The 26,305-nt window shown below is 45.4% G+C and overlaps 1 protein-coding gene and 1 long non-coding RNA gene across 2 annotated transcripts in view; one reads left to right on the top strand and one right to left on the bottom strand.

The window, feature by feature from the left end:
* Positions 1-26,305, bottom strand: part of LOC126986792 (uncharacterized) — a 255,802-nt gene that overhangs the window by 120,279 nt on the left and 109,218 nt on the right. Inside the window, exons 4-6 of the mRNA XM_050843162.1 lie at positions 25,736-25,916; positions 23,707-23,928; positions 22,884-22,940 (exon numbers count right to left, since the gene is read on the bottom strand). Of these exons, the coding sequence (XP_050699119.1) occupies positions 22,884-22,940; positions 23,707-23,928; positions 25,736-25,916 (460 nt within the window). The remainder of the gene's footprint in view (positions 1-22,883; positions 22,941-23,706; positions 23,929-25,735; positions 25,917-26,305) is intronic.
* Positions 1,230-2,610, top strand: LOC126986970 (uncharacterized). Its single transcript, XR_007740088.1, has 2 exons — positions 1,230-2,319; positions 2,387-2,610. It is a non-coding gene; the product is annotated as an uncharacterized LOC126986970 (long non-coding RNA).

The raw sequence follows: 26,305 nt of genomic DNA, 5'->3' as shown, positions 1-26,305 counted from the left end.
ATAACTTTTTTTTCCACATCGTCAACTTTGATCTTTTAATCTTACTGAAATAGCGAATAAAAACAAAAAACATTATATAGCACTAATATCCTTGTTCTACTAACCTTTTCCTGGACATATAAAAAAACAAGAAATACTGGTTGGCTACGTAACGTTTTAGCATACCAGCAGCTCTGTTCTTGGTGTGGTATATCAGCTTAACAAACAAGAAGAGTATATCAAGACGCCTCTCCACCCGAAATTGACCTCTCTTTTGGACGCTCTTTGTCTGTAATGGGAGCGGGGAGTAGCGGGCTTTATTTACTTTTATTTTTTGCTCATTTTATTGCCCTTGAGCCATCTCCTTCGTTATAAAAAAAAAAAATAGTCTGGTTACTACTCTGGGTTACTCCTCGCTCGCTCTAAGATGAACACCCGCCTCCACTCTGCTCCCGAAAAACTACTAGAACTCCCCCGAGGGCCACATAATCCTCGAGTTACCCAATCACTCCTCCGTTTTCTCTCAACACGACCACACGAGAGGACGTTGGAAAGTAGAAGGCGGACGAAGGAACATTTTACGAGCCACACTAAATGAATTATATTTCTTTACGTGGGGAGAATCATCAGCGCCGTAATTTCTGAAGGGGAGGTAAGGGGACTAGGTTTTCTATATAGGCCTTAAAATCACCTTAAAAGTGCACATTTGTCAAAAAACTTCCCTCACCTGCGTATGCTAGCCCCCAAAACAGCCAAAATTATGGGCCTGATAATCGTAGGAAGGAGTCGAGGTTTAGTAACACTGGGTCTAGATTACAATATATCAAGGCTTTCTTATTAAGACCTGAAGAAAAGAAAATATGCATAAAAAGTTCCCCCAAATGGTGCTTCAATAAAGATCAAAGAAATGCTGAAATCAATATAGAGCAGAAAACAAATGCTGAAATAAAGGAAGGAAAGAATCAATGCTGAAATCCATGAAGCAGAAAGAGATAATTAAATAAAACGAACAAATTAAGCAACACTTTTTTCCGTCCAATCAAACAATTCATTCACAACTTCATTTTTTTCTCTTCCTCTGCGATACGGTTCAACGTTTTGTCACTTTTTTTTTCTTTGTCGTTGCGCCATAAACACCAAAACACAACATAACGTTACGAAACAATGTGATCCTTTCCTCTATGTGTGTGTGTGTGTGTGTGTGTGTGTGTGTGTGTGACTACGCCTCGCCTGCAGTCTCCACTTACATGTATCATTCTCAAGGTGACGGGGACGGCGCTGGAGGAGGAGGAGGAGGAAGAGGAGGAGGAGGAGGAGAGAGAGGAAGAGGCGGAAGTGGAGGAGGCCTGGAGGCTGGAAGGCGACTCCACTTCCTGCAAATTATCTTCCGTATCATCCACCTCAATGTACCACGTGACTCTACGGGTGGGGGTGGATGTAGGTGGAGTGGAGGGGGAGGAGGAGGAGGTGGGGGAGGCTATAGGTCGGGTGGATGGGGTGTTGATGGGGGAGGATGGGGTTCGGGCGACTGTGGATGGGGTAGGTGGGGTGCTGGTGGGGGTGGTTAGGGGTGGGGTACTGGTAGGGGAGGATGGGATGGGAGGCGTGTGGGAGGGAGAGGAATTAGTGGGGGTCGAAATCGGGTCAGTGATTGAGTTCGAGAAATGAAGCGAAGCAAGAGGAAAGGCCAATGAGGTGGGGGAGGCTGAGGGTGGGGTGGGCGGGGTGGGGAAGGGCTGGGAATGGGTAGGGGTGGGCATGGGATCAGAGGTGGGATATGAGGGATGCTGGGAGGATGAAGGGGAGTGAGGTGGAGTGAAAACATCAGCTGAAACATCCACTAGCTCCTCACACCTCATCCCCTCGCCTCCTTCATCTTCCTCTTCCACGTCCTCGTTTATCCCCGGCGTCTGGAGGCGGAAGTAGGGCACCCCGGACCCTCCTGAAGGCGGCCACAGTCTCATATCTCTATAGTTAGTACGGCCATACAAAAGCGTTTTCCTCTCTAGTTAACCTTCTTGCAGTTTATTTTCTTTTTCTACAACAAAGGAGACAGCTCAAGGGCACACACAAAAAAAGGAAATAATAAAAAAAAGCCCGCTACTCGCTGCTCCTAAAAAAAATATCAACAGAGGTGGCCGAAAGAGAGGTCAATTTCGCGAGAGGTTAGATTTTCAAGGTAGTTTTCTAGGCCAGACATTTCTCTCCTGGTTCTTCCTCTCTCGACAGTTGCAAATCACGCCTTGTATCTTGTTTCCATCCGCTATTACGACACAGGAACATTACACTTCTTTTTTTTTTCAGGAGGCTCAGTGGTGTTTCCAAGATAGAGCATTCGAAGTCAGACTTTTCTTAATCTTTTTTTTTCCAGGAGGCTCAGTGGTGTTTCCAAGAAAGAGCATTCGAGGTCAGACTCTTTTTCTTTATCTCTTTCGTTCTCTCTCGATAGTATGCAATCACACACAGTTTCTCGTTGTCTTCGGTTAATAGGGCAAAACAGGACCCGTTATTTTTTTTCCGGGTGGCTGAGTGACATTTCCAAGACGTTTTTTGTTTTCTCTCTCTCTCTCTCTCTCTCTCTCTCTCTCTCTCTCTCTCTCTCTCTCTCTCTCTCTCTCTCTCTCTCTCTCTCTTTCTAGTTTGCAAATCACACACTTCGCTTCTCGATTTCTTCACCTGACAAACACCAACACACACGCACAGTCACGCGATGTTGTCCAAAACACTCAAAACATCAACTCCACCACGACTCCTTTTGCGCCATTCAACACCACCAGCAGCACCACTACCACCATCCACCACCTCCACTAACACTGCTCTTCCTCTCTCTATACAAACACAATGCTCTTTCTCTTCCCCTCTATCTCCACATCACAGTATCCATCACGGCAATGACGAACGTTTCATTTCCTGACGAGGTCCATACGCGTTCAGAACGAGTGCGTCTGTGACCGGAGAGGGGAACGGAAGGGGCGTGCGGGCAGGGGTGTTGTTGTTGCTCGCGTGACAGGGCGGTGAGGAGTGACAGGAGTGCAATAGGCAGGGTAACAACACACGGGTAGGACAGGGGGGCAGGGAGAGGAAGGGGCTGTAATGGAGAGGGGTGAGGGAGTGGGAGAGGCATGTTAATAAGAGGGGGGAGGGAGGGAGAGAGAAAAACGAGAGGGAAGGGAGAGGGAAGGAGAGGTAGAGGAAGGGAGAGGGAAGGAAAAGTAGGAGAGGGAGAAGAAAGGAAGAGAAAGGAAACTGGATAAAGGGGGATTGGGATGGGAGAGGGAAGGAGAGGTGAGGAAGAGCGAGAGAGAAGGAAAGGTAGGAGGAAGGGAGAGAGAAGGAAGAGAGAATTGGATACTTAGGAGAAGGATACAGGGGAATAGGGATGGGAAAGGAGAAGGAAGGAGAGGCAGAGGAAGGGAGAGGGAAGGAAAGGTAGGAGAAAAGAAAATGGGAGGGAGAGAAAGAGAAATAAAGTGAGTGGGAGGAAGAAGGAAGATGGAGAAACACAGTAACATTAAGCGAAGGAGGGAAGAGAAAGAGGGAGGAGAGAGAAAAGGGAGAAGGTAGGAGACATAACAATAGGAGGAAGAGAGGGAGTGAAGGAGAGAGAGGAAGGGGAGGAGGAGAAAAAGTTAAGGGGAGGTGGGGGAGCGGGAAAAAGGGGAGGGGTGAAGGAGGGGAGGGGAGGGGAGGGGGTTGTTTGTGGCACTCCCTCGCCCCCCCCCCACACCCACCCCCTCCCTCCCTCACCCCCTCCTCGTGTACTCGCTTCAACTGGCACTCCTAAAATCTCACGCTCACCCTTGCCTGCCTCCCTCCCCCCTTCCTTCCTTCATTCATTCCTAACGTCACTCCCTTCTTCTTCACCAACACTCCTCCTCCTCCTCCTCTTCCTCCCATTCCCTTTTCAAGTCTTTTTTTTCTCATTCCTTTTTTTTTTCGATTCACAAACGCTCGAGGATGAGTAATAGATTTTCACATTTTTTTTTCCTTATTAAATGGTTACTCTGTTTAGAAGTCTCTCTCTCTCTCTCTCTCTCTCTCTCTCTCTCTCTCTCTCTCTCTCTCTCTCTCTCTGGTTCCTAAATTCAATCCGTCTAGAAATCAGAGTAATACTGTTTTTTTTTTTAAGAAGTTACAAAAAAAAGAGTTAAACGGATACATGATTCGGACACACACACACACACACACACACACACACACACACACACACAGATAACAGTGTAATGCCTTGCAAACGTTCACAGCTACCGGGCAACAACACTTGAAAGGACAGATACAGGAAATGATGCAGTAGAGATAAACGGAGACGGTGATAACGATGACAACAACAGCAACAAAACTAATGATGATGATGATGATGATGATGATAATAATAATAATAAAAAGAATAATACGAATAATAATAATAATAAAAAGAAAAGAAAGAAGAATTGAGGAATAAGCTAAATATGAAGAAATAAAAAAAGAATAATAATAGGAAATAATAATAATAATAATAATAATAATAATAATAATAATAATAATAATAAGAAGAAGAAGAAGAAGAAGAAGAAGAAGAAGAAAATGAAGAAGAGGGAGGAGGAGGAAAAAAAGCAAAATACGAAGAAAAAGGAAGAGGAAGACGAAGATGAATAATAATAATAATAATAATAATAATAATAATAATAATAATAAAGTTTATGAAGAAATTACAAAACAATAAAACCTCACGGAACATTTAAGACGAAACATTTCAAGCGATTTCAAAACATTAACTCTCTCTCTCTCTCTCTCTCTCTCTCTCTCTCTCTCTCCATGGTAATTAGGCAACTGTATCAAGGTCTTTCATGTCACGGTGGAAATACTTCCTTCTCTCTCTCTCTCTCTCTCTCTCTCTCTCTCTCTCTCTCTCTCTCTCTCTCTCTCTCATTAATACACAAGCCTTGCACATCCACCGGCTGATAACACACACACACACACACACACACACACACACACACACACACACACGTTGGATAAGATGGATAAACAAGGATATGGAGAAACGACAAAGCAAGCATGAGTCGAAATCCTGTAAACAACTAGATAAACTCTCTCTCTCTCTCTCTCTCTCTCTCTCTCTCTCTCTCTCTCTCTCTCAAGCACCGTCAGCACCACAGGAACGCAGTAACAAGCGAACACAGACAAACAACAAAGGATTTAAAAGTCACATTGTTTTTCCCGAGTCTCTTCCCTGTTGTGTTTTTGTTTGTTTGTTTGTTTGTTTTGCCATTTTTTTTCCCTTCCCTTCCTTTCTTTTCCTTGCCTTCCCCCTTTTCTCTTAACTTTTAGTCCTTCTCTTTTTTATTTTTTTATTATGCTTTACTTAGGAATGTTTTGCTTTATTTTTTCCTTCTTTTCTCTTTTTACTTTATTAATTTACTGAGTGTCTTTCTTCTTGTTTTCTTTGTTTTTCCTTCCTTTCCTTTCCTTTCCACTTTCTCTCTCTCTCTCTCTCTCTCTCTCTCTCTCTCTCTCTCTCTCTCTCTCTCTCTCTCTCTCTCTCTCCTTTATCGATATACTGAGCCTCTTCCTTGTTTTATTGTTTTCCCTTCCTTTCCTTTCCACTCTCTCTCTCTCTCTCTCTCTCTCTCTCTCTCTTGCCCTCCCTTTGAAACTTCTACAAACGCTTTTTTCCTCCTCACGAACAGGAAGAAAGTTACATCTGCTCCGAAAGCGAATGAGATAATAAATAATGTTACTAAAAAGAAATGTTGAGGAGTCCTTTTGAGAGAACGAACGCGGCTATATATGGAGTTGCCTTTGAGCTTTCTGTGTTCTTCCTCGGTACAAAGAAAACGAAGCAAGTCCACAAACAAAAGCAAACAAGGAGGAAGAAATTATGCGGGCGCGCGGGAAGACAAAGGGAGTTTTACGAGCAAAATGGAGGCGAGAGAGAGAGAGAGAGAGAGAGAGAGAGAGAGAGAGAGAGAGAGAGAGAGGAGAAAAAAGAAGGGAAGGGAAGATAATTGCAGGGAAGGGAAGAGAAAGGAAGGAAGGGGAAGAGAAATGAAGAGAAAGAAGAGAAACAGAGAGAGAGAGAGAGAGAGAGAGAGAGAGAGAGAGAGAGAGAGAGAGAGAGAGAGAGAGAGAGAGAGAATCAACTTATGTGACTTGATATCCATGTTCTCTATTTCTCTTGTGTGTCCTTTTTATTTTATTTTTTTTTGTTTTCATGTCTTTAGTTCAAGGAGATTGCTTTTCCAATACTGCTTTTTTTTTTAAATCTGTGGGTCGCTTTCTTGACCGTAAAAAAAAAAAGAAGTTAAAATGAACGTAAAATGAAATAAATGAAGGATAGCAATGTAGTATTATGATGATTATGGCAAGGCAGGAATGGACGACAAATTAACGAAACTGACACTTGGATGAGACTTTGAGTGCTCAGAGTGTATAAAAAATATATATATAAAAAAAAAAGATAATTGGATGTACACCTCTGATAAAACAGGCCATGACCAACATCAACACTGCTAACACCATTCTTGCAGATACATGAATACGGCATCAGCAGCGATAAGATAGTTGGATCACCCGCCTGAACACCGGCACTCAAGCAACAGATAAGACGGAAAGTTGGGCGAAGGGAAGAATGAGGTAAGGCGCTGTATGCAGACCTTCGCGTGAGATTAGATAAGGGAGCTTGAGGGAACCCAGGCCGAGTGAAATAAGATATGATAAGCAGGCAAAAGAAAACGGAATGAGAGCATGAAATGAAATAAATGATAAACAGGTAATAGAAAACGGAATGAGCGAGAAATGAAATAAATGATAAACAGGTAATAGAAAACGGAATGAGCGAGAAATGAAATAAATGATAAACAGGTAATAGAAAACGGAATGAGAGAAATAAAATGAGAAATGTTAACAGGCAATAGAAAACGGAATGAGAGAAATAAATTAGGAAATGATTAACAGGTAAAAGAAAACGGAATGAGCGTGAAATGAAATAAGAAATGATAAACAGGTAATAGAAAACGGAATGAGAGAAATAAAATAAGAAATGATAAACAGGTAATAGAAAACGGAATGACAGCATGAACATAAAGTCGCTGAACGTGAAGTGGAGCAAAATGAAAACTGAGAACGTGTGATAAAAATGAATAAAATAGATAAATATGTAGAAAATAAAGCAACATAGAAAAAAGTTAAACTACAAGATATATTTACTTATTTAGCCAACTACATCTACAACTAACACCACCACTACTACGACTTCTACTACAAAAAATAATAATAAAAAAATAATAAAAAAAGAAAATAGAAAAATGTGTAGATAAAGCAACAAAGAAAAAAAAGTTAAACCACAAGATATATTTAGCCCACTACAACTACCACTACTACTACTACTACTACTACTATGCCTCCTACTTCTACTACTACTAAGTCCAGTCAACAGTAAAACATATCCAAGGTAGGACGTAACACTTCGGGAGAGAGAGAGAGAGAGAGAGAGAGAGAGAGAATGATAAGCTTGTCAACGCAATAAAGTAACGACGCAACACAAAGAGGCGCAACACACCAAGAAAGCACGTGTTGCTCTCTCTCTCTCTCTCTCTCTCTCTCTCTCTCTCTCTCTCTCTCTCTCTCTCTCTCTCAGAAGTCAACGGATCTCAAGGTCAAACATCCTTCTCTCTCTCTCTCTCTCTCTCTCTCTCTCTCTCTGTGTGTGTGTGTGTGTGTGTGTGTGTGTGTGTGTGTGTGTGTGTGTTTAGATGTAAAGGTTGGAATGAGAGGAAAGTGTTGTTGCATGTTGTGTGTGTAAAGTGGGTGTGTGCACGTGTTTGGACTGTGTGTGTGTGTGTGTGTGTGTGTGTGTGTGTGTGTGTGTGTGTGTGTGTGTGTGTGTGTGTAATTCTGGATTCTGGGTAGCAATGGAGGTGGCAGATGTAATGGCGGTGGTGATGTGTGTGTGTGTGTGTGTGTGTGTGTGTGTGTGTGTGTATTCCTCAACACCTGAACTTGATACTCACCTGAAGTAATGTAGCCATGACGCCGGGGGGAGAAGGGGGGGAGAGTTGAGTGGGAATTAGCCCAGGTGTGTGTGTGTGTGTGTGTGTGCGGGGGCGTTGGGCAGCAAGGATGGGGGCGAGGGGTGGAAGAGGGGAACGGAGGGGGGCGGGGTTAGGCGGGGTGCAGGTGTCGTGAAGATGGGAGACGGTAGACTGAAGGGACAGGGGGTGGGGGGTGACGAGAGGGGGGCGGGGGCGGGGGCGGGACCAGGTCAGTGTCGCCAACTCAAGTCAGGTCAGGCCCGGTAGACGCTCTCAGGTGACCACCACTTTCACCTAATCACCAAGACCGGGTCACCTGAACACAAGTCACCATCACCACCACCATCACTTCAACACACAACGCAACACTTGAAACTCACACCGAAAGCAACGCTATATGGGAACCTTCCGGGAACACTTTTCAACACATTCACTTCGTATCTTCACTTTCCTTGTCCACTTTCTCTCTCACGGCTCTTTCCTACGTTCTCTTCACTGCTCCTCACTCGCGCACTTGTCCAATCCACTTCGTCATTCCACTTAGCACTAGAATCGGGGAGCTTTTGCATACGGATCCGGTCTACGAACTCAGCCACGTTGCTACACTCTGGACCACACCGCCTGTACCACCTCGCTCCAGGCCGGTTGGTGGTGGAGTGAGACAGCGAAGGTGGGGATCAGGTGGGTGGGTGGTGATGATGGTGGAGGAAGGTGAGGGGGTGGAGGGTGATAGGGGAGGCAGGGGGAAGAGTGTAGAGGTCAGGAGCGCCATGAGGTTGGTAAACAGGTGAGGTTATTGTGGTATACAGATATGCAGGAGGAGAGATATATATAGTTGTTTACACACACACACACACACACACACACACACACACACACACACACACACACACACACACATTCTCGGATCTGGAACAAGTCTCAGTAATGTTTCTAAGAAGTGATGTACGGAAAAGATTGATGTTTACCTTTTATTTACGTATATATATTTTTTTTTGAGAGAGAGAGAGAGAGAGAGAGAGAGAGAGAGAGAGAGAGAGAGAGAGAGAGAGAGAGAGAGAGAGAGAGAGAGAGAGAGAGAGAGAGAGAGAGAAAGAAACCGTGGGCAGAGAGCGAAAACGAAGAATCATGATGAATCACACAGGTGGATTGCCGCGCACAGGTGGGACGCGCAGGTGCTGAGAGCATTAAGGTTATATTACAAAACATATCGGAGTTCTGTCACAACCATTTCCCAAGGCCAGAGAGAAGATCAGCCGGGTTTCCATGGGTGGTATTCCCTTTCACGGTGCAGAGGAGTCAAAACTATCACCAAAAGGTCCATGAAAATCCCAGCAATTTCCACGAGGGGCTTTTGGAATCATGCAAACTGAGGGGCCGAGAAAACAAACAAACAAACAAACAAACAAACAAAAAAATAATAATAATAAATAAATAAATATATAAAACGGGATTAAGACGTGGATGCGAATGGATTTAGGTTAATGAAGGATGATTACAGGAGGTGAAGAAGCTACCTTACCCAACCTCTGTAAAATGTATACGTAAAGATTGAAAGTAGTAGTAGTAGTAGTAGTAGTAGTAGTAGTAGTAGTAGTAAAAATAAAAATACTAAATGAAAATAACAAAAAATAACTAGATACCTTAGAAATATATAAGTAAACATTAAAAGTAATAGCTGAGGTAATAAATAATGGTATTGACAACAAAAATAAAGCTTAGTAAAAATAACAAGTAAAAATAACAATAATGAAAAATAACAGGAACAAAACAAAACACAAAAAAACGATAGTGTAAAAAAAAGGAAAGTAAGAACAACTGAAAATAACAAAAAAATAACATCAGAAAACATCACGCAAAGCAACAACAAGAGCAAAAACCAGCCTCCCTCACCCCTAAAAAAAAAAAATAAATAAATAAATAAATAAACACTAAAATATCCTGACAGAAGCGTGAGTCTCATATATACCCCTTCTCTTTCCTTCCCTCCCTCCACCTCTGAACAACCTTCCGCTCACCTTCGAAAAACCACGGCAATCAAACAACGTCCAAGAATTCCAACAACAACAACAACAACAACAACACAGAGATATGATAAAAATGTTCCCAGGTGTTTGAAGGGGAGGGGGAATGGACGAGGGGTGAAGGGGAGAGGAGGTGATGGGACGAGGGGAGAGGGAAAGGGGAGCGGATGATGAAGCGAGCGGTAAAGGGGAAGAGGGGGTGATGGGACGAGAGGGGAAGGGGGGAGGTGATGGGACGAGGGGTGATGGGACGAGAGGGGAAGGGGGGAGTGGACGAGGAGGTGATGGGGGAGGTGATGGGACGAGAGGTGAAGAGGGAGGTGATGGGACAAGGGGAGTGGGAAGGGAGAGGTGATGATGCGAGGGGTAAAGGGGAGAGGAGGTATTGGGACGAGAGGGGAAGGGGGGAGTGACGAGGAGGTGATGGGGGAGGAGGGGGAGGTGATGGGAGAGGGGGAAGGTGATGGGACGAGGGGAGTGGGAAGGGGAGAGGTGATGAAGCGAGGGGTAAAGGGGAGAGGAGGTATTGGGACGAGAGGGGAAGGGGGGAGTGGACGAGGAGGTGATGGGGGAGGAGGGGGAGGTGATGGGAGAGGGGGAGGGTGATGGGACGGAGGAAGCAAAGGGCAAAGGTCAAACGAAGGAATGATAAGAATGTGAAAATGAGCAGGGAGATTTTTTTTTCGAAGCAAAGGAGAGAAAGAAAGGAAAACGAGAGAGAAGGGAGAAAGTTTAGACAAAGAGAAAGAGGAAGAAAAAAAACGTAAGATGAGAGACAAGAGAGAGAGGTAGATAACACTTAGAGAAGACAATAAAAAAGTAGATGAGGAGGTAGATTTTTTTTCTAAGCAAGTGAAAGAGAAAGAAAGGAAAACGAGAGTAGAGAGAAAGTTCAGACAAAGAGAAACAAGGAAAAAAAAAAAAAACGTAAGATGGGGGACCAGAGAGAGAGGTAGATGAAACTTAGAAGCCAAAAAAATAAAAAATAAATAAGTAGAAATCAGAAAAAATAAGGAAAAAACGAAAATGAAAGTAGAGAAAGTTGACGTAAAAAATAAGAAAGGAGAAAGAGGTTGGTGAAAATTAATGAAGTTACTAAAAAAAAAACAATGAATGCAAAAAAAAGAAAAGAAAAAAAACAAGGAAAGTAGGAAGACGTAAGAGACAGATGGGAGAAAGAGAAAGAGAAAATGGAGGAAAACAAAAAAAAGAGGAAAAAAACAGGAGAGAAAGTGAAGATGGAGGAAAATGAGGTAGAGAGAAGGGACGGCAGATGGAGAGAGAGAGAGAGAGAGAGAGAGAGAGAGAGAGAGAGAGAGAGAGAAGGTGATGAAAGGCAGGTAAGAGCCAAGTGTTCGCTCACCTGCAATTAGTATGTGATCAGGTGTGTGTGTGTGTGTGTGTGTGTGTGTGTGTGTGTGTGTGTGTGTGTGTGTGTGTGTGTGTGTGTGATAATGAATAAAACACGACATTCCTTCATCTCATTTTCTCTTCTCCCACTCACTTTCCCAATTCACACTCATCTCCTCTCTCCCCTTCCCACCCATCATCTTCTCTCTCTTCCCATTTCCTCATTTATTTACGCATTCCTTACTAAACCCCTTTCCTTACCCACACACTCACTGTTATATCATTCCTCCTCCTCCTCCTCCTCCTCCTCCTCCTCCTCCTCCTCCTCCTCTTCCTCTTCCTCTTCTTCCCTCTCCTCTCCGTGTATAACTATGTATGCGTGTATAGCGGAATGGGCGTGCGTGTTGTATTGTGGCGGGCAGTGCAGGATGTGTGTGTGTGTGTGTGTGTGTGTGTGTGTGTGTGTGTGTGTGTGTGTGTGTGTGAACATGTTTTTTGCCGTCCCTCTAATTCCATTGTCTGTTTTCCCCCCCCCCCTCTCTCTCTCTCTCTCTCTCTCTCTCTCTCTCTCTCTGTTTCCTCTTTCTTTTTTTGTGTGTTTTACTGAAATGATTGCCTCTGAAAATTCCTGTGTGTGTGTGTGTGTGTGTGTGTGTGTGTGTGTGTGTGTGTGTGTGTGTGTGTCAGGAGGAGGAAGTAGGAGGGGCGTAAATATGATACACAATAAAGAAAATTAAATGAAATGGAGGTTTACTTGTGACAATATAATGGGTGAAGAGGAGGAGGAGGAGGAGGAGGAGGAGGTGACGGAGGGAAAGTATGGATAATTGAAGAAGAAAAACCATGACGAGAGAGAGAGAGAGAGAGAGAGAGAGAGAGAGAGAGAGAGAGAGAGAATGACAATGACAACCGCCCCCCAAAAATACATCAAGAGGAAGTCATTTTCGTTCCAACCCCCGAATTATTAAACACATCCTCGCCTCCGTTCGCCTCTTTGAAAACCCTCTCGTGAAAATTGCTGGGATTTTCATGGACTGTTTTTGTGATCCTGGAGATAGTTTTACACGACTTCTATATCTTGAAAGGGAAATGCATCCACGAAAACCCGGGTAGCAGTGACGGGCCAAATTTGTGGCTTTACCGTGTAGCAGTGACGGGCCAAATTTGTGGCTTTACCGTGTAGCAGCGACGGGCCAAATTTGTGCCCTTACCGTGTAGCAGCGATGGGCCAAATTTGTGGCTTTACCGTGTAGCAGCGACGGGCCAAATTTGTGGCTTGACCGTGTAGCAGCGACGGGCCAAATTTGTGGCTTTACCGTGTAGCAGCGACGGGCCAAATTTGTGGCTTTACCGTGTAGCAGCGACGGGCCAAATTTGTGCCATGATATAAACCCCCAAAATAGATGATGCATAAACTGATCACAAATGCTTTGATATATATTATGAAATGGTTTGTGTGAGTGATGATTTTTTTCTCATTTTTCTTGCTTAGTGGGACCATTAAGAAACATGATCCCTGCTGATACCGGGTTAATCTTGTGGCTTTAGGAAATAAACGTAATAGTTGAGTGATACAAGTAAGATTATGAAGCTAAGAAAATAACACCCATGAAAAGCTGGTTAATCTTCTGTGGCCTTGGGAAGCAGACGTCATTCCATGGGAGCTCGATATCGTAGCTCGAAGGGGAAACTAAAGAATATATATAAAAGAAGGAAGGAAAAAATCGGAGTTAGGCGAAGGGGAAAACCCGATAAACTACGTCTGTTCAGGTATCTAATTATTATGTTCGTGACCTTCAACCACCACCACCACCACCATCACAACCAGCATCACCATCACCACCATCACCATCATCACCACCACCACCAATACAACCAGCATCACCATCACCACCATCACCACCACTTCCACTAGCATCACCACCACTACAACCATCATCATCATCACCACCACCACCACCACCATCACCACAACTTCCACTACAACCAGCATTACCATCACCATCATCACCATCACCATCACCACCACCGCCTCCACTAGTACCATTACCACCTCCACCACCACCACCACCACTACCACAATATGAACCGGTAAATATTTAACTTTATATATTTTTTTCTTTGTTTATCAGCTTGTTCAATCTCATGTTTTTTTTCTTCTTTATTTTACATCCTGTCCAACAATAACTTTTTTTACTCGATATACAATAGTTTTTTTTATCTACATTCCTGTTCAAATACATTTTTTTTCCTTAATAATCAAACACTATCATCTCCATCCCTCTTTTTTATCATCAAAGTTATCCATATGTAATTACCTCGTCTTCTATCTATTTCTTAATTAATACGCAATCACCATAATCATATCTATTTTTATCAGTACATTTCAAACCTGTCCTAATACAACTCTAGTGCCTTGTTTTTTTTTTTTTTTCAATATGCAATCACTATTAACACCTTCAATATTTTTTTACCTGTCTATACCTGTCGAGTTTTTTTTATGTATATATGATCACTTTTGTTTTCATTTTCATCCTAATCCATATATTCTTCCCTTGTCTTCTATCTATGTCTTATCCTTTTTTTTTTTTACCAATATGCAATCACTATTAACACCTTCAATATTTTTTTACCTGTCTATACCTGTCGAATTTTTATGTATATATGACTATTTTTGTTTTCATTTTCATCCTAATCCATATATTCTTCCCTTGTCTTCTATCTATGTCTTATCCTTTTTTTTTTTATAATATGCAATCACTATTAACACCATCCATATATTCTTCCCTTGTCTTCTATCTATGTCTTATCCTTTTTTTTTTTTTACCAATTTAACACCTTCAATATTTTTTTACCTGTCTATACCTGTCGAATTTTTATGTATATATGATCACTTTTGTTTTCATTTTCATCCTAATCCATATATTCTTCCTCCTTGCGACTTCTGTTCCTTCATCTATATATCTGTGTGTTTATCTTACGTTCGCGAGCATTCTTTCCCTCAAGGTCTGCCTCTCGCTCTTCAGACTTTTCCTGTTTCCCCCTCCTCGTCCCTCCTTCCACTCCCTTCCTCTTCCCCTTTTGTCTCCCTCCTCTTCCTCCTCCTATTTATCATCTCTCCTGATCTCTTTTGCCTCCACCCATTCCATAGTCCTCCTTTGAGCTCTCCCGTTATCTCCCTTTCCTCCTCCTCCTCCTCCTCCTCCTCCTCTCTTTGTTCTGTTGTCTTCGTTTTTCCTCCTCCTCCTGTTCTAATCTTCTTCCTCTTCATTTTGTTATAAGTTCCTCTACTCACTATCTTGTTTTCCTCTACTCCTTCCTACCACATTCCTTCTCTCCTCTCGTCTTTCCTCCTCCTCCTGTTCTAATCTTCTTCCTCTTTATTTCGTTATAAGTTCCTCTTCTCACTGTCTAGTTATCCTCTACTCCTTCCTTTAACATTCCTTCTCTTCTGCTTATTCCCTTTTTTCCCCCTCACTTATATAGATTTTTCCCATTTAATTAATCGCCTCAACTTCTCTGCCTAATCCCCACCTGTCTCTCCGTCCCCCCCCCCTCCCCCCCCTTCTGGTTCCTCATAGATTCACCCCTATTCATTTTTACTTTCCCCTCCACACGCGCCATCTACCTCTCTCCCCTTGTCCTCTCCTTTCTACCTATCTTTTCATCCATCTATTCTCCACTTTTTTTTTTTTGTCTTGTTTTACTTCCCCTGCCTCCTATTTCTCTCTCTCTCTCTCTCCCATCCATCACCCTCTAATTTTCTCCTGTTCTCCCCTTCTCTCTTTTCTATTCCTTTAAACTATTTCTCATTCCATTCATCGGTTAATTCATCTTTTTTTTTTATCTTCCACTCCTTCCACGACCACCTGTTTCTCCACCTCTCCCTGCTGTTTCCTCATTCTTGTAACCACTTAAATCTCTCTCTCCATTAATCTCTAACTTCATAATGGCATCCGCTTTCTACTTTGTTTCCTGCCCTTTCTTCCTCCGTTCCTTAATTACTTTTTCCATGTCGGTTATTTTCATCTTTTACAGCTCTTTATCACACAACGTTATCTGGTTATCTCTCTCTCTCTCTCTCTCTCTCTCTCTCTGCTCTTCCTTTTTTCCTTGTTTCCTTGTTTACCCTTCTCCGCCACTCCTGTCTTTCCTTATCTGCATTCTGTCTTATTCCTACTTTCCTGTCAATTTCCTTTCTTCCATCTATCACTGCCATCTGCCTTTCTCTCTCCTTGCCCTTCCTTCTTTCCTTGCCCTTCCTTGTTCACCCTTCCCTGCCACTCCCGTCTTTCATTATCAGCATCCTTCACTTAAAAACAATGACATCTTCCTTACGACTCATTTCCGTGTCTTTCTTTCCTTCTCTTCTTATTTGCTTTCCTTTCATTCACTCCTGTTCTTCGTCCTCCTCTCACGCTTCCTAAATCAATGACATCTGCTATTCTACTACTTCTAATTCTCTCCTCGTCCTTCCTTCTTTCCTTCATGCTTATTCTCTCCTGTCATTTATTCCTCCCTTTCCTTTCCTGAATCCTTAACTTAACACAATGCTATATGCTTTTCTACATCTTTTAGAGTCTCTCCTTCCTTCCTTCCTTCTTTCCTTCATGCTTATTCTGTCATTCATTCCTCCCTTTCCTTTCCTGCATCCTTAACTTAACACAATCCTATATGCTTTTCTACATCTCTTAGTCTCTCCTTCCTTCCTTCGATACCATATTTACTCTTTCCAACCTCTTCCTTTACTCTCCTTCTCTCCATCAATCACTTCACAATGCAATACCATCTGATTATCAACTCTCCGCGTTATTCCTTCCTTCCTCCCTACGGCCCTACCCCTTCTCTCTCCTTTCCTCCTTCCTACGGCCTCCCTCTATCTCCCTTCTTTCTTCCTTCCTACGGCCTTAACCTCCCTTCTATCTCCACCTTCTTTCTTTTATCACTTCATAACACAATGCCATCTACTTTTCTATTTCTCTCCCTGCCTTTCTTTCCTTCCTACGGTCCTATCTCTCCTCTCTCTTCCTCTTCACCCCCCTCAGCCTCCCAACACAACACAACCCTCAACGCAACACAACATATCACTTTTCTATTACTTTCCCTGTCTTTCTTTCCATCCTACGGCCCTAACTCTCCCCTCTCTTCCTCTTCACCCCCCTCCCTCAGCCTCCCAACACAACCCTCGCCTCAACACAACACAATAGCAACACAACATACCACACCGCCAACCAACCGTAATCCTTCACTCCCTTTACCCTCTCGCCCTCATTTCTCATTCCATTACACGCAACTACTCCACCCAGCCACACACACACACACACAAACAGCTATCACTCCACCCACCCGCCTACAGCCGCCTTTTTTTTTTTTTTTTTTTTTTTACTGAGCAGACCGCATTCTCACACATTCCGTACATAATGACCGACACACACACACACACACACACACACACACACACACACACACACACACACACACACACAAACAACAGCCTTAACTCAACTGTTGTCGCTTCTCGCTTGAAATATGCAACTTTGCCACTCCCCCCCCCCCCTCCAGTTTATTTTGTATGCAATCTTTTATCGTTATCATTATAAATTTGGTTAACCATTGCAGTCACCACCCTCATCACAATCACCACTACTTTCATCACCACCATCACCACAACGTCAGGCTTGCAACACTACTTATATTACACGTCAGTACTAAATAGATTTTTCGTATAGTTTCCACAAATCTCTTAGCTTCTACATCAACGCAAAACACTGTATATTTTCGTAGTATTTGCAACTTTCGTAATAGTGGAACTGACCCTTATATAATCTCCAGGTCGTGTTTTGTAATATAGCCACATAACACAACTATTAAGAAGCGCAGTTATAAAATTTACCCGTAATCAAGAATTGTGTTAGTGACTTTCCAAAATTTCTTCCTTTCACATTTTCCTTAAACGGGTAAGCGATGAGGAAATGCCTTCTCACTGAACTTCTTTTTAGCGAAACCTTTAAACTGCTGATTACATATTCTTGCTGTGTGAGAGCTGAGTCAGAAACGTCCAAATATGCTTTTCTACATCTCTTAGTCTCTCCTTCCTTCCTTCGATACCATCTTTACTCTTTCCAACCCCTTTTCCTTTACTCTCCTTCTCGCCATCAATCACTTCACAATGCAATACCATCTGATTATCTACTCTCCGTGTTATTCCTTCCTTCCTCCCTACGGCCCTACCCCTTCCCTCTCCTTTCCTCCTTCCTACGGCCTCCCTCTATCTCCCTTCTTTCTTCCTCCCTACGGCCTTCAGTACTCACTATTGTTAGCAGAGACGCAAATCTAAACGAAACAAAAATTAGACTAATGTTTCTGCAGGTCTACAGAAAATTAACCATTTATATGTCTCGGAAGTAAGAGAAGCCAAGCAATGTTTAACTTGGTGTATGGCAAACCCCGGAGTCGTGTATGAAACAGCGAAATGAAATGCAATGTAGACGAAACAGAAAGAAAACGAAACAAATTAACTAAACGGTAGTGGACATTTTTTTTTAACGATAATCTTTAATGTGATTCGCCACAGGTAATAATCGTCTCCGTCGTTAGTTACTCCTGACCTGAGATAATAATTATAGTATCTCCCCTTGCCCCCCTCCAACCAACCAGGCAATATACTATACATATATACTCCCTAAACCTTTCCTAAAGCTATGGAATTACCTTTACCCAATCTATAAGTTATGGATAAAGCAAAGAAGCTGTGGTAGAAACAGCTAAGTTACCGCTACATATCCCTTTCAATTATTGCAGTCACAGAAAACGTATTTTTAGCGGGTACTACAGCATTCGCATCTTCGAAGGGGCAACTATTATAAACCCAGCACATCTACGTTAAAGTCGGGGGCATACGCTATGGCTGCGCGTGGCCCCGGAGCTCATTCCCGTCGCATTGGCACTATAATAGAGCCTGTGGTGGGAACTATAGTCTGTTCACTTGAGTCCGACCCAAGCTGACAACATAAACCTAAGCGTGTTTGCAAGCCGAGTGCTGATTGGCTACTGCTCTGGCTTCCAAGTTTTCTTTAACCTGGTTGTGTTTATCTCACGCGGCACTTTCTGTTAATCTGCACTGTGCTTACGAACACGCTTAGGTTTATGTTGTCAGCTTGGGTCAGGCTGAAGTGAACTGACTATAGGAAGAACCAATAACCTCGAGATACAGGGCAAGTGTGACCCCCGGGTTACCACAGTTTACCACCCAAACAGAAAGGGAGACTGAGCAGCTGGGTGACCTACACGCTGATTACCCGGGTTAATATTTAAACTTACTGGAGTTGAGGATAGTGAAAATAATGATAAGGATTCAGAGGGGCAAAAAAGAGTACGATGACAATAAAATAAGTAGAATCATAAGGGTAAAAGAAGTACGGAGAATAACTAACTAAATAAAATAAATAAATAAAAGTCTGGAACTAATTAACATGAACTACAAATATTAATGACGACAGTAAGTTGATACGAGTTCCTGAGGGGGAAGTCTTAGGGGAAAAAAATTGGAAAAAAAAAAAAAAATCGCATCCCAGAAAGACCTCAAACAGATATAGACACAAAAACAGATATACAGACACAAAAAGTAAACAAATAAATATACGGTAGTGGTTAAGTAATTATCTTTGGGGCACGACAGAGAGAGAGAGAGAGAGAGAGAGAGAGAGAGAGAGAGAGAGAGAGATGGGGATGACTCACCACAATATACTAGCAACAGGATGGTATATTTAGTGGTGAGGTCATTAAAGTCAGAGAAGATAAGAGAACGGATGTAGTACGTTTTTACTAAGCCATTCATAACTGTTACATGTACTATTCATAATGACCTCTCTCTCTCTCTCTCTCTCTCTCTCTCTCTCTCTCTCTCTCGTGTAGATACAAGGGATAACTAAACTGAACGGCGAAGGGAGTGGGTATACTGGGTGGGCAGGAGGGTAGTGGTGGTGGTAGAGGGCAGCTTCACAGAAAACGGAGCTATTTTGGGTAGCCTGTACTAAAACCAGCACCTCCACCAACACCATCACCACCACCGCCGCCGCCTCAATCAATAGGTTCACTGGCCTCATAACCGCGTTGCAGCCAAGGCCATTCACCGCGTCCCCTTGTGTCACGGGGGAGTACGCTTCCACACACCTCACGAAACACTCATTAAACCTCCCCACAGACACCTTAAACCCCTGCCAGATGGTATATGTGGCATTATGAGGCCCTAATTTTGGCAGGGCGCGGCAGGGGAGGGCTGGGACGTGCCGGAAGAGAGGTTTTGGCGGCGCAAGTGAGAGCGTCTTCCCCCGCCGTGATAGTGGGTCGTGCCTTGCGTGACGCGACCTTGGCCTTCGGTGCTCACAGGCGGCGGCGGCGGAGGCGACCAGGTGCAGACGCCGCGCTCAGACCCCCCAGCCCCCCATGCCTTGCCCCCCTCACTCAGCACCCCAAAATACCCGCCTAAACCCCCCACTCTGTCTTGTGCCTTGTCTCTCCCTCCCTCATTCTCCCCATTCCTCTTTGCTACTCTCCCAACCATCACGCAGACCTTAGTTACAAGTCCCCTCATTTCCCAAGTCTCCCCATGCACCCAAGTCTCCCTACTCCCCACATGACACTCCTCAAAGCCCTCCCCATCACTCCTTCCCCCGGCAGTCATTCCTCACCCCCAGAACAATAGCGTGACTTCAAATTTGGCGCGGAAATCAGAGGGACGAGAATAGACCGTGACGCAAACATGACGTGATCGGGTGACGTAAGGGAAAGGTTAATGCCGTGAGGGGAAGGGAGGGAGGGAAGGAGGGGAAGGGAAGGGAAGGGAGAGAAGGAGGGGAAGAGTAAGGGAAGGGAAGGGAAGGGAAGGGAGGAAGGAGGGAAGGGAAGGGAGCGTTGACAGGTAAACAGCCTTGCCCTATGAATGAACCTTAAGCATGAATGAAGGTGAGTGCGCAGCTCAATACTTTGCTTTACGTCAATACAACACAATGGATATGAGAAGGATGAGACAGACGCTTGTTAATTGAGGGAAAACAAAGGAAATCACTTAATATTCTCTCAGTCCTCTTCCTCCTCCCTTAGATAATACATTCCCTCCCTATCTCCTTACCTCCCTACCTCAGTCTTCCTCCCTTCTCCTCCTTTCCTCTCTCCTCCCCATCCAACTCAATATTCCCCTTCATCCTCCCCCTCTGACCCCCCTTTCCTCCCCTCTACCTCCTCTCCGCTGTTACCTAACCGACCCCTACCTCCCTCTCTCCCCCTCCCTCCCTCCCTCCCTTCCGCCGTCCCTCACCTTGACTTTGAGAGGAAACATCCCGGCCACTGACCTTGTCCTGGCAGTACCGAGGTCACCTGCAGCCCTGACCCACTTCCCCAAGGCCGCGCAGCCCACCTTTGTCCCTTGGCCTTGTGTGGGCGGCGACGGAGGAGAAAGAAGAGGAAGAGGAGGAGGAGGAGGAGGAGGATAGATTAGGTAAGAAAGGTGGTGAGGAGAAAGGAAAGTATAGTGTTGTGTGTGTGTGTGTGTGTGTGTGTGTGTGTGTGTGTGTGTGTGTGTGTGTGTGTGCAGTGGCTATCTGGGACAAGACATAACACAAGGTCGGGAGAGAGAGAGAGGGAGGGACAGAGAGCAAGGGAGAGAGAGGGAGGGACAGAGAGCAAGAGAGAGAAAGAGAAGGACAAGGAGAGAGAGCAAGGCCAGGGAGAGGAGGAGGAGGAGGAGCGACGAGGAAGGGTGGCAAGGTTACAGACCCTGACAGACAAGGTTGCTGACTTGCTCGCTCGCTCCCTCTCCCTCTCGCTGCCCCCGCTCCCTCCCGCCTCCCCTCTTGCCAAGGACACACACACACACACACACACACACACACACACACACACACACACACACAGAGCCACGAAAAGCCCCCCACATACACCACCACCACCTCCTCTTCCATATCCTCCTCCTCCTCCTCCTCCTCCAACTCCCACCCAGGTTAAGGACAAAGGAGTCTCACGTTTACCTGGCGAAGAGGAAACAGTGACCTCCTTTCTCTATGGTGTTGAGAGGAGGAGGAGGAGGAGGAGGAGGAGAATAAAGATCTGAAGTGAAGGAAGAAGAGTGAAGGAGGAGGAGGAGGAAGAGGAGGTGAAGGAAAAAAATATGAGAAAGAAAATATGATAAAAACGCGATATATTTAGGCTATGACACCCCTCCTCCTCCTCCTCCTCTTAACCCCTCCATCAACAACAAAGAAGTGTTTTACCTTAGCAACAAGCTCCTCCTCCTCCTCCTCCTTGAACCTCTTCATCATCGCATCTTATTACGTCAGAAGTGTTGTGTTGTAGATGATGAAGGAGGAGGAGGAGGAGGAGGAGGAGGAGGAGGAGGAGAAGGAGGAGGCACTGAAAGGAAGCAAGACCAAGGAGGGACAAAGCGGAGGAGGAGGAGGACGAGCAAGAAGAGGAAGAACAAGTCACAAGAAGAAGAAGAGGATTAGGAGGAGGAGCAAGAAGAGGAAGAACAAGTCACAAGAAGAGGAGGAGGAGGAGGAGGGGCCGTTCACCTTGGGCCGTGACCTCGAGGTTCATTACCAAGGACGAGGCGCTGCTGCTGCCAAGGCCGCCGCTCACCTGTGTCAAGGATGCATCGGCCCCCCCCCCCCCCCCTCTCTCTCTCTCTCTCTCTTGCGTGCTCATCTTTCTCCATCTACTTGACTCCTTTCCTCTTCCTTCTCCTCCCCTCCCTTTGCTACATTTGGCCCCTTCTCTTACCCTCCCTATCACCTTTATTCCCTACCTCACCACCTCCCAACACCATTACCAACCTTTTCTTTAGCTGTTCTTTTTCTCACTACCTCTTCTAGCCGGTCACTGCCCTCCCCTCCATGCCAACGTTCACCTTCCACCACCGACAAATCTACTAAGCTTCGATACCCGGCAACAAAGTGACGACTCAACAAGGTCCCCTTCATACTGCCTCATTCCTGTATTATCACCCTCACAAAGAATCATGCCATACGAAGTCACCCTGACTGCCTACTAACGTGGTCCCCCTCATAACTCTCCGGTCTCCCTCGAGTTTGTCCTCCAGAGAAAACGGTGTCGGCGGGAGGCTGAGGCGCGGGTGGCGGGTATTGACGCGCGGGACGGATATAGCCTCGACTGTGACCCTGGGGAGCCGACCCTGGTGGCGAGGCGGCCTCCGAAGGTCGCGGCCGCCACACTCGGCCCCCAAGGTCTCCGGGCAGGGCAGGGCAGGGCGGGCGGGGCCTAGCCTGGTTACGTGGGGGGCCGGGGGCGCGGGCAGGGGCGGTGAGCGGGGCCGCACCGGGGAGCGAGTCTCTTCTGGGTGTCGTCACCGGTCAACTGATCTCCCCGCGACACACAAAAAAAGCCAACACTATATATATATATATATATATATATATATATATATATATATATATATATATATATATATATATATATATATATATATATATATATATACACACACACACACACACACACTCACCTGCTCGTGCTCCCGGAACTGCTCCTCCCGTCGTCGCTGCATCTCCTGCTCCTTCAGCTGCAACACACAACAGACAACGTCAGTACACAGCGGCGGACACACTCGCGTGCAGGTGTTTGTGAGTGTGTGCGACGCGCCGCCAATTATTTATCATCCAATAAAGACACGACTGTCCCGGAGTGTAAGCAAACCCCCGCAGGGCGCCGCCCGTCGAGCAGCATCTGCGTCCGCGTCGCGCTGACGTGCAGACCAAGCCTACTCTGCATGCTACACTGAAGACACGAGTAGCTGCTGCCTCCGCGGGCACGGGGGAGTTAAATACTTGAGGCTTCTGAAGTGATTACTTGTATTTTACTATCTGGTCTGACAGTGGAACAACTTGAGGCACGACACAGCCTCACCGCGACACAGGCTGCTGAGGACACCCCGGCAGCCACGGGGCGCGCCGCGACGCATGGCAAGGGATGTCTCCATCTTGCAGGAACAGTTATGGAGGTCACCGTCGCCTCCGAGGTCACCGGCCGCGGGGCTTTCGACAACGCGAGCTTTGAGAGCACACACGTTGGGCCCCGTGGTGGGCCTTCCTCCCTGGGGCACCGCCAAAGAGGGGGGAGTGGCCCGGCGGGCGGCGGAGGGTTTGCTTACATCACCAAACAGCTGCAAGACTCACATCAACATCTTGACACAAATTTTCACACAATTTTTTTTTCAGGAAGCATAAAAAAAGAGCAGTGTAAGTGTTCCTGTAGGACGTGCACATGCAAATATACCTGACCGGTGTGCAGCAGGTGTGTGTGTGTGTGTGTGTGCGTGCGGGACTCACCCGCTCTATGGCCTCCTGGAGGCCGGAGTCCCTGATGGGCCCTGACGAGCCTGGGGTGCCGGGGGCCGAGGCCGACACGAAGGCGGCGTTGGTGGAGTGGGAGCTTGAGTGGGAGTGGCTGGAGTGGGAGTGGCTGGAGTGGGAGCCGCGGGAGGAGGCAGGGGAGGAGTACCCGGGGAGCATGACCAGGGGCGTGGTGGCCAGCCCTCCCTCACCGTAGCTCTGCGGCACACCCACCACCATGCAGGGTTGTTACTCACCCCATGCAAAGGCGGGGCGGGGCGGGGCGAAGCAGGGGCAGGAAAGGGCACAGGGCGGACAGGGGGAGGGACAGATGAACAAGGAAGGAAGGCAGGAAGAGGGAAAGGTGGGAAGGACTTTGGGTTAAATATGTAGAACAGGAGGAAGGAGCAGGAAGGGAGAAGGAGGTGAGCCACAGTAGAGGGACAGGGGAGGAAGGGCGGCAGAGTGACAGGGAGGCAGGGTAACAGGGGACAGGGGTGACTATCATTCCTATATAACAAACACTGGGGACGGGTGGGGGCGGGGCCGCGACAGCACCCACACAGTCACTAGCAACACCACGCGGATGCAATAAGTTATCAACACCGTCACTTAACACCTACATAACCACTGGAAGAAACCACTGAGGGGGGGAGGGAGGGGGCGGGGCAGGTTAGTGGAGGCATACGTGACCCATGACCTTGACCACTGCCTACCCACAGCTCCCAATGACAGGTAAAGTCAGACACCACTCATTAGTAAACGTGACAATTTTCACGATAAACACACGTAGGAGGATTGACAGTCACAGGTATTCAAGGGAGTAAATACAGACAGAATCAGTGAATTAATAATATGTACTGGATAAGACTGAGTTGGTTCACTGATCCGTATATACATGTGATGAAATGCGGAGTTTAGAATTTAGATGAATGGTTTATGCAAAAAAGGATTGAGTGATATCTTGTGGTATATAGCTGATTCAGTTATGCATTTTAGAACCGACTGAATGACTTACTGACTGAATTATGCACAAGAGAACTGCCATTGACTGGGTTGACATTAATTTAAAGGGAAACCGACTGACAGGGCAGAGTAATCAAGTTAGAAGAACGTTAGAGTGTTAGAGTGACTGGTTAGGTTAGAAATGAATGAACCAGGTGACCAATACCGGCAGATTAATTACAGTGTTAAAAATGAATCAAACAAGTGACTGGTTGGGTTAGAAGTGAATGATCCAAGTGACTGGTACTGCTAAGGCTGAAGAAGCATCAACTGACTGACTGACTGAGTGCGTGACTGTTGATTATGTGAGTTAGAAATGAATGAACAAAGTGACTGGTACTGATCAGGCTTAGAAGCATTAACTGACTGAGTGACTGAGTGCGTGACTGTTGATTGTGTGAGTGCGTTGCAGCATCCGGCCCGCCGTCCACCCATGACTGTCTAGACTAGTGGTGAGTGCTAACTGGAGGGGTCAGCACCACGAGAGGAGCCCTGCGTTCAGTACACGGAGTGCTCGCCTTGGGCTGCCTCCTGGCCAATCACGTGTCCTGTCTCTCGCCTGCCTCCTTATTGGCTAAGACTAGGGCAGACAATTTAGGAGAAGGAGGGAGATTGTTTTGTTGTCTTTAACGACTTAGTATTATGACTACTCTTAATCTACCTTATAATTACTGTTCTTTACTCTAATTTTACTATGATATATAAGTTAACAAGCAATATTTACCAGCAATTTAGTGTTTACTCAAAATTTTACTACTTTTTACTCTAATTTTAAGCTTATTTTGCTACGGTTTTGTCTTACTGAACGCAGACCTGGGCCCACGCAACGATATATACAGACACGACCCTGGGGCAGCTATCTACAGGGGTGCCACGAGGGGTCACGTCACGCCACTGCTAAACACGTATGTACACCCGATGCAGGGGCTCATGGGTTAAGGACGGGGAGAACTTGGGGGACTGGGCCTATATTTGGGGGGCACTGGGGAGGAAAGGCGGCATCGAGAGGCTCTTAGCTTACCCTGGGGAGGTTGTTGAGGTTGTGGGTGAGCTTGTTCTTGTTGTTCTTGTTGGTGTTGGTGCCCGAGGATCGCTTGAGGTCCCGCTTGAGGGTCTTGAGGAACTTGCCGATGCCCAGACGCTTTTTACCGTTGGCTCCCCTGCTCACGTCTGCCACAGAAAACGGTAACTCAACAACGCGACTCACAGAAAAAGTGGATTTATGGGAAGCTATTCTAGTTTGCCTCTATCACGAGTATAAGAAAAATAAACGTACTTAAAATAGATGAGGGATATATTTAAGGGATGGCTACGCTAGTTTGTCTATATTACGAGAATAAATAAAAGAATCATGTACTCAAAACAGATGAGGGATATGTTTATGGAATGGCTGTTCTAGCTTGCCCATATCATGAGTATAAGAAAAAGAATCATACACTCAAAATAGATGAGGGATATATTTAAGGGATCGCTACTCTAGTTGGTCTACATAATTAATAAAAAAAAGAACAAAAACAATATACTCGAGTCAGATGAGGGATATGTTAATGGGATGACTACTTAAGTTTATCCATCAAAGGGTAGCACTAAA

This window comes from Eriocheir sinensis, chromosome 63 (assembly GCF_024679095.1).
Source record: "Eriocheir sinensis breed Jianghai 21 chromosome 63, ASM2467909v1, whole genome shotgun sequence".
In the NCBI taxonomy this organism is placed as follows: domain Eukaryota; kingdom Metazoa; phylum Arthropoda; class Malacostraca; order Decapoda; family Varunidae; genus Eriocheir; species Eriocheir sinensis.
This window is presented reverse-complemented; position numbering and strand designations above follow the sequence as displayed.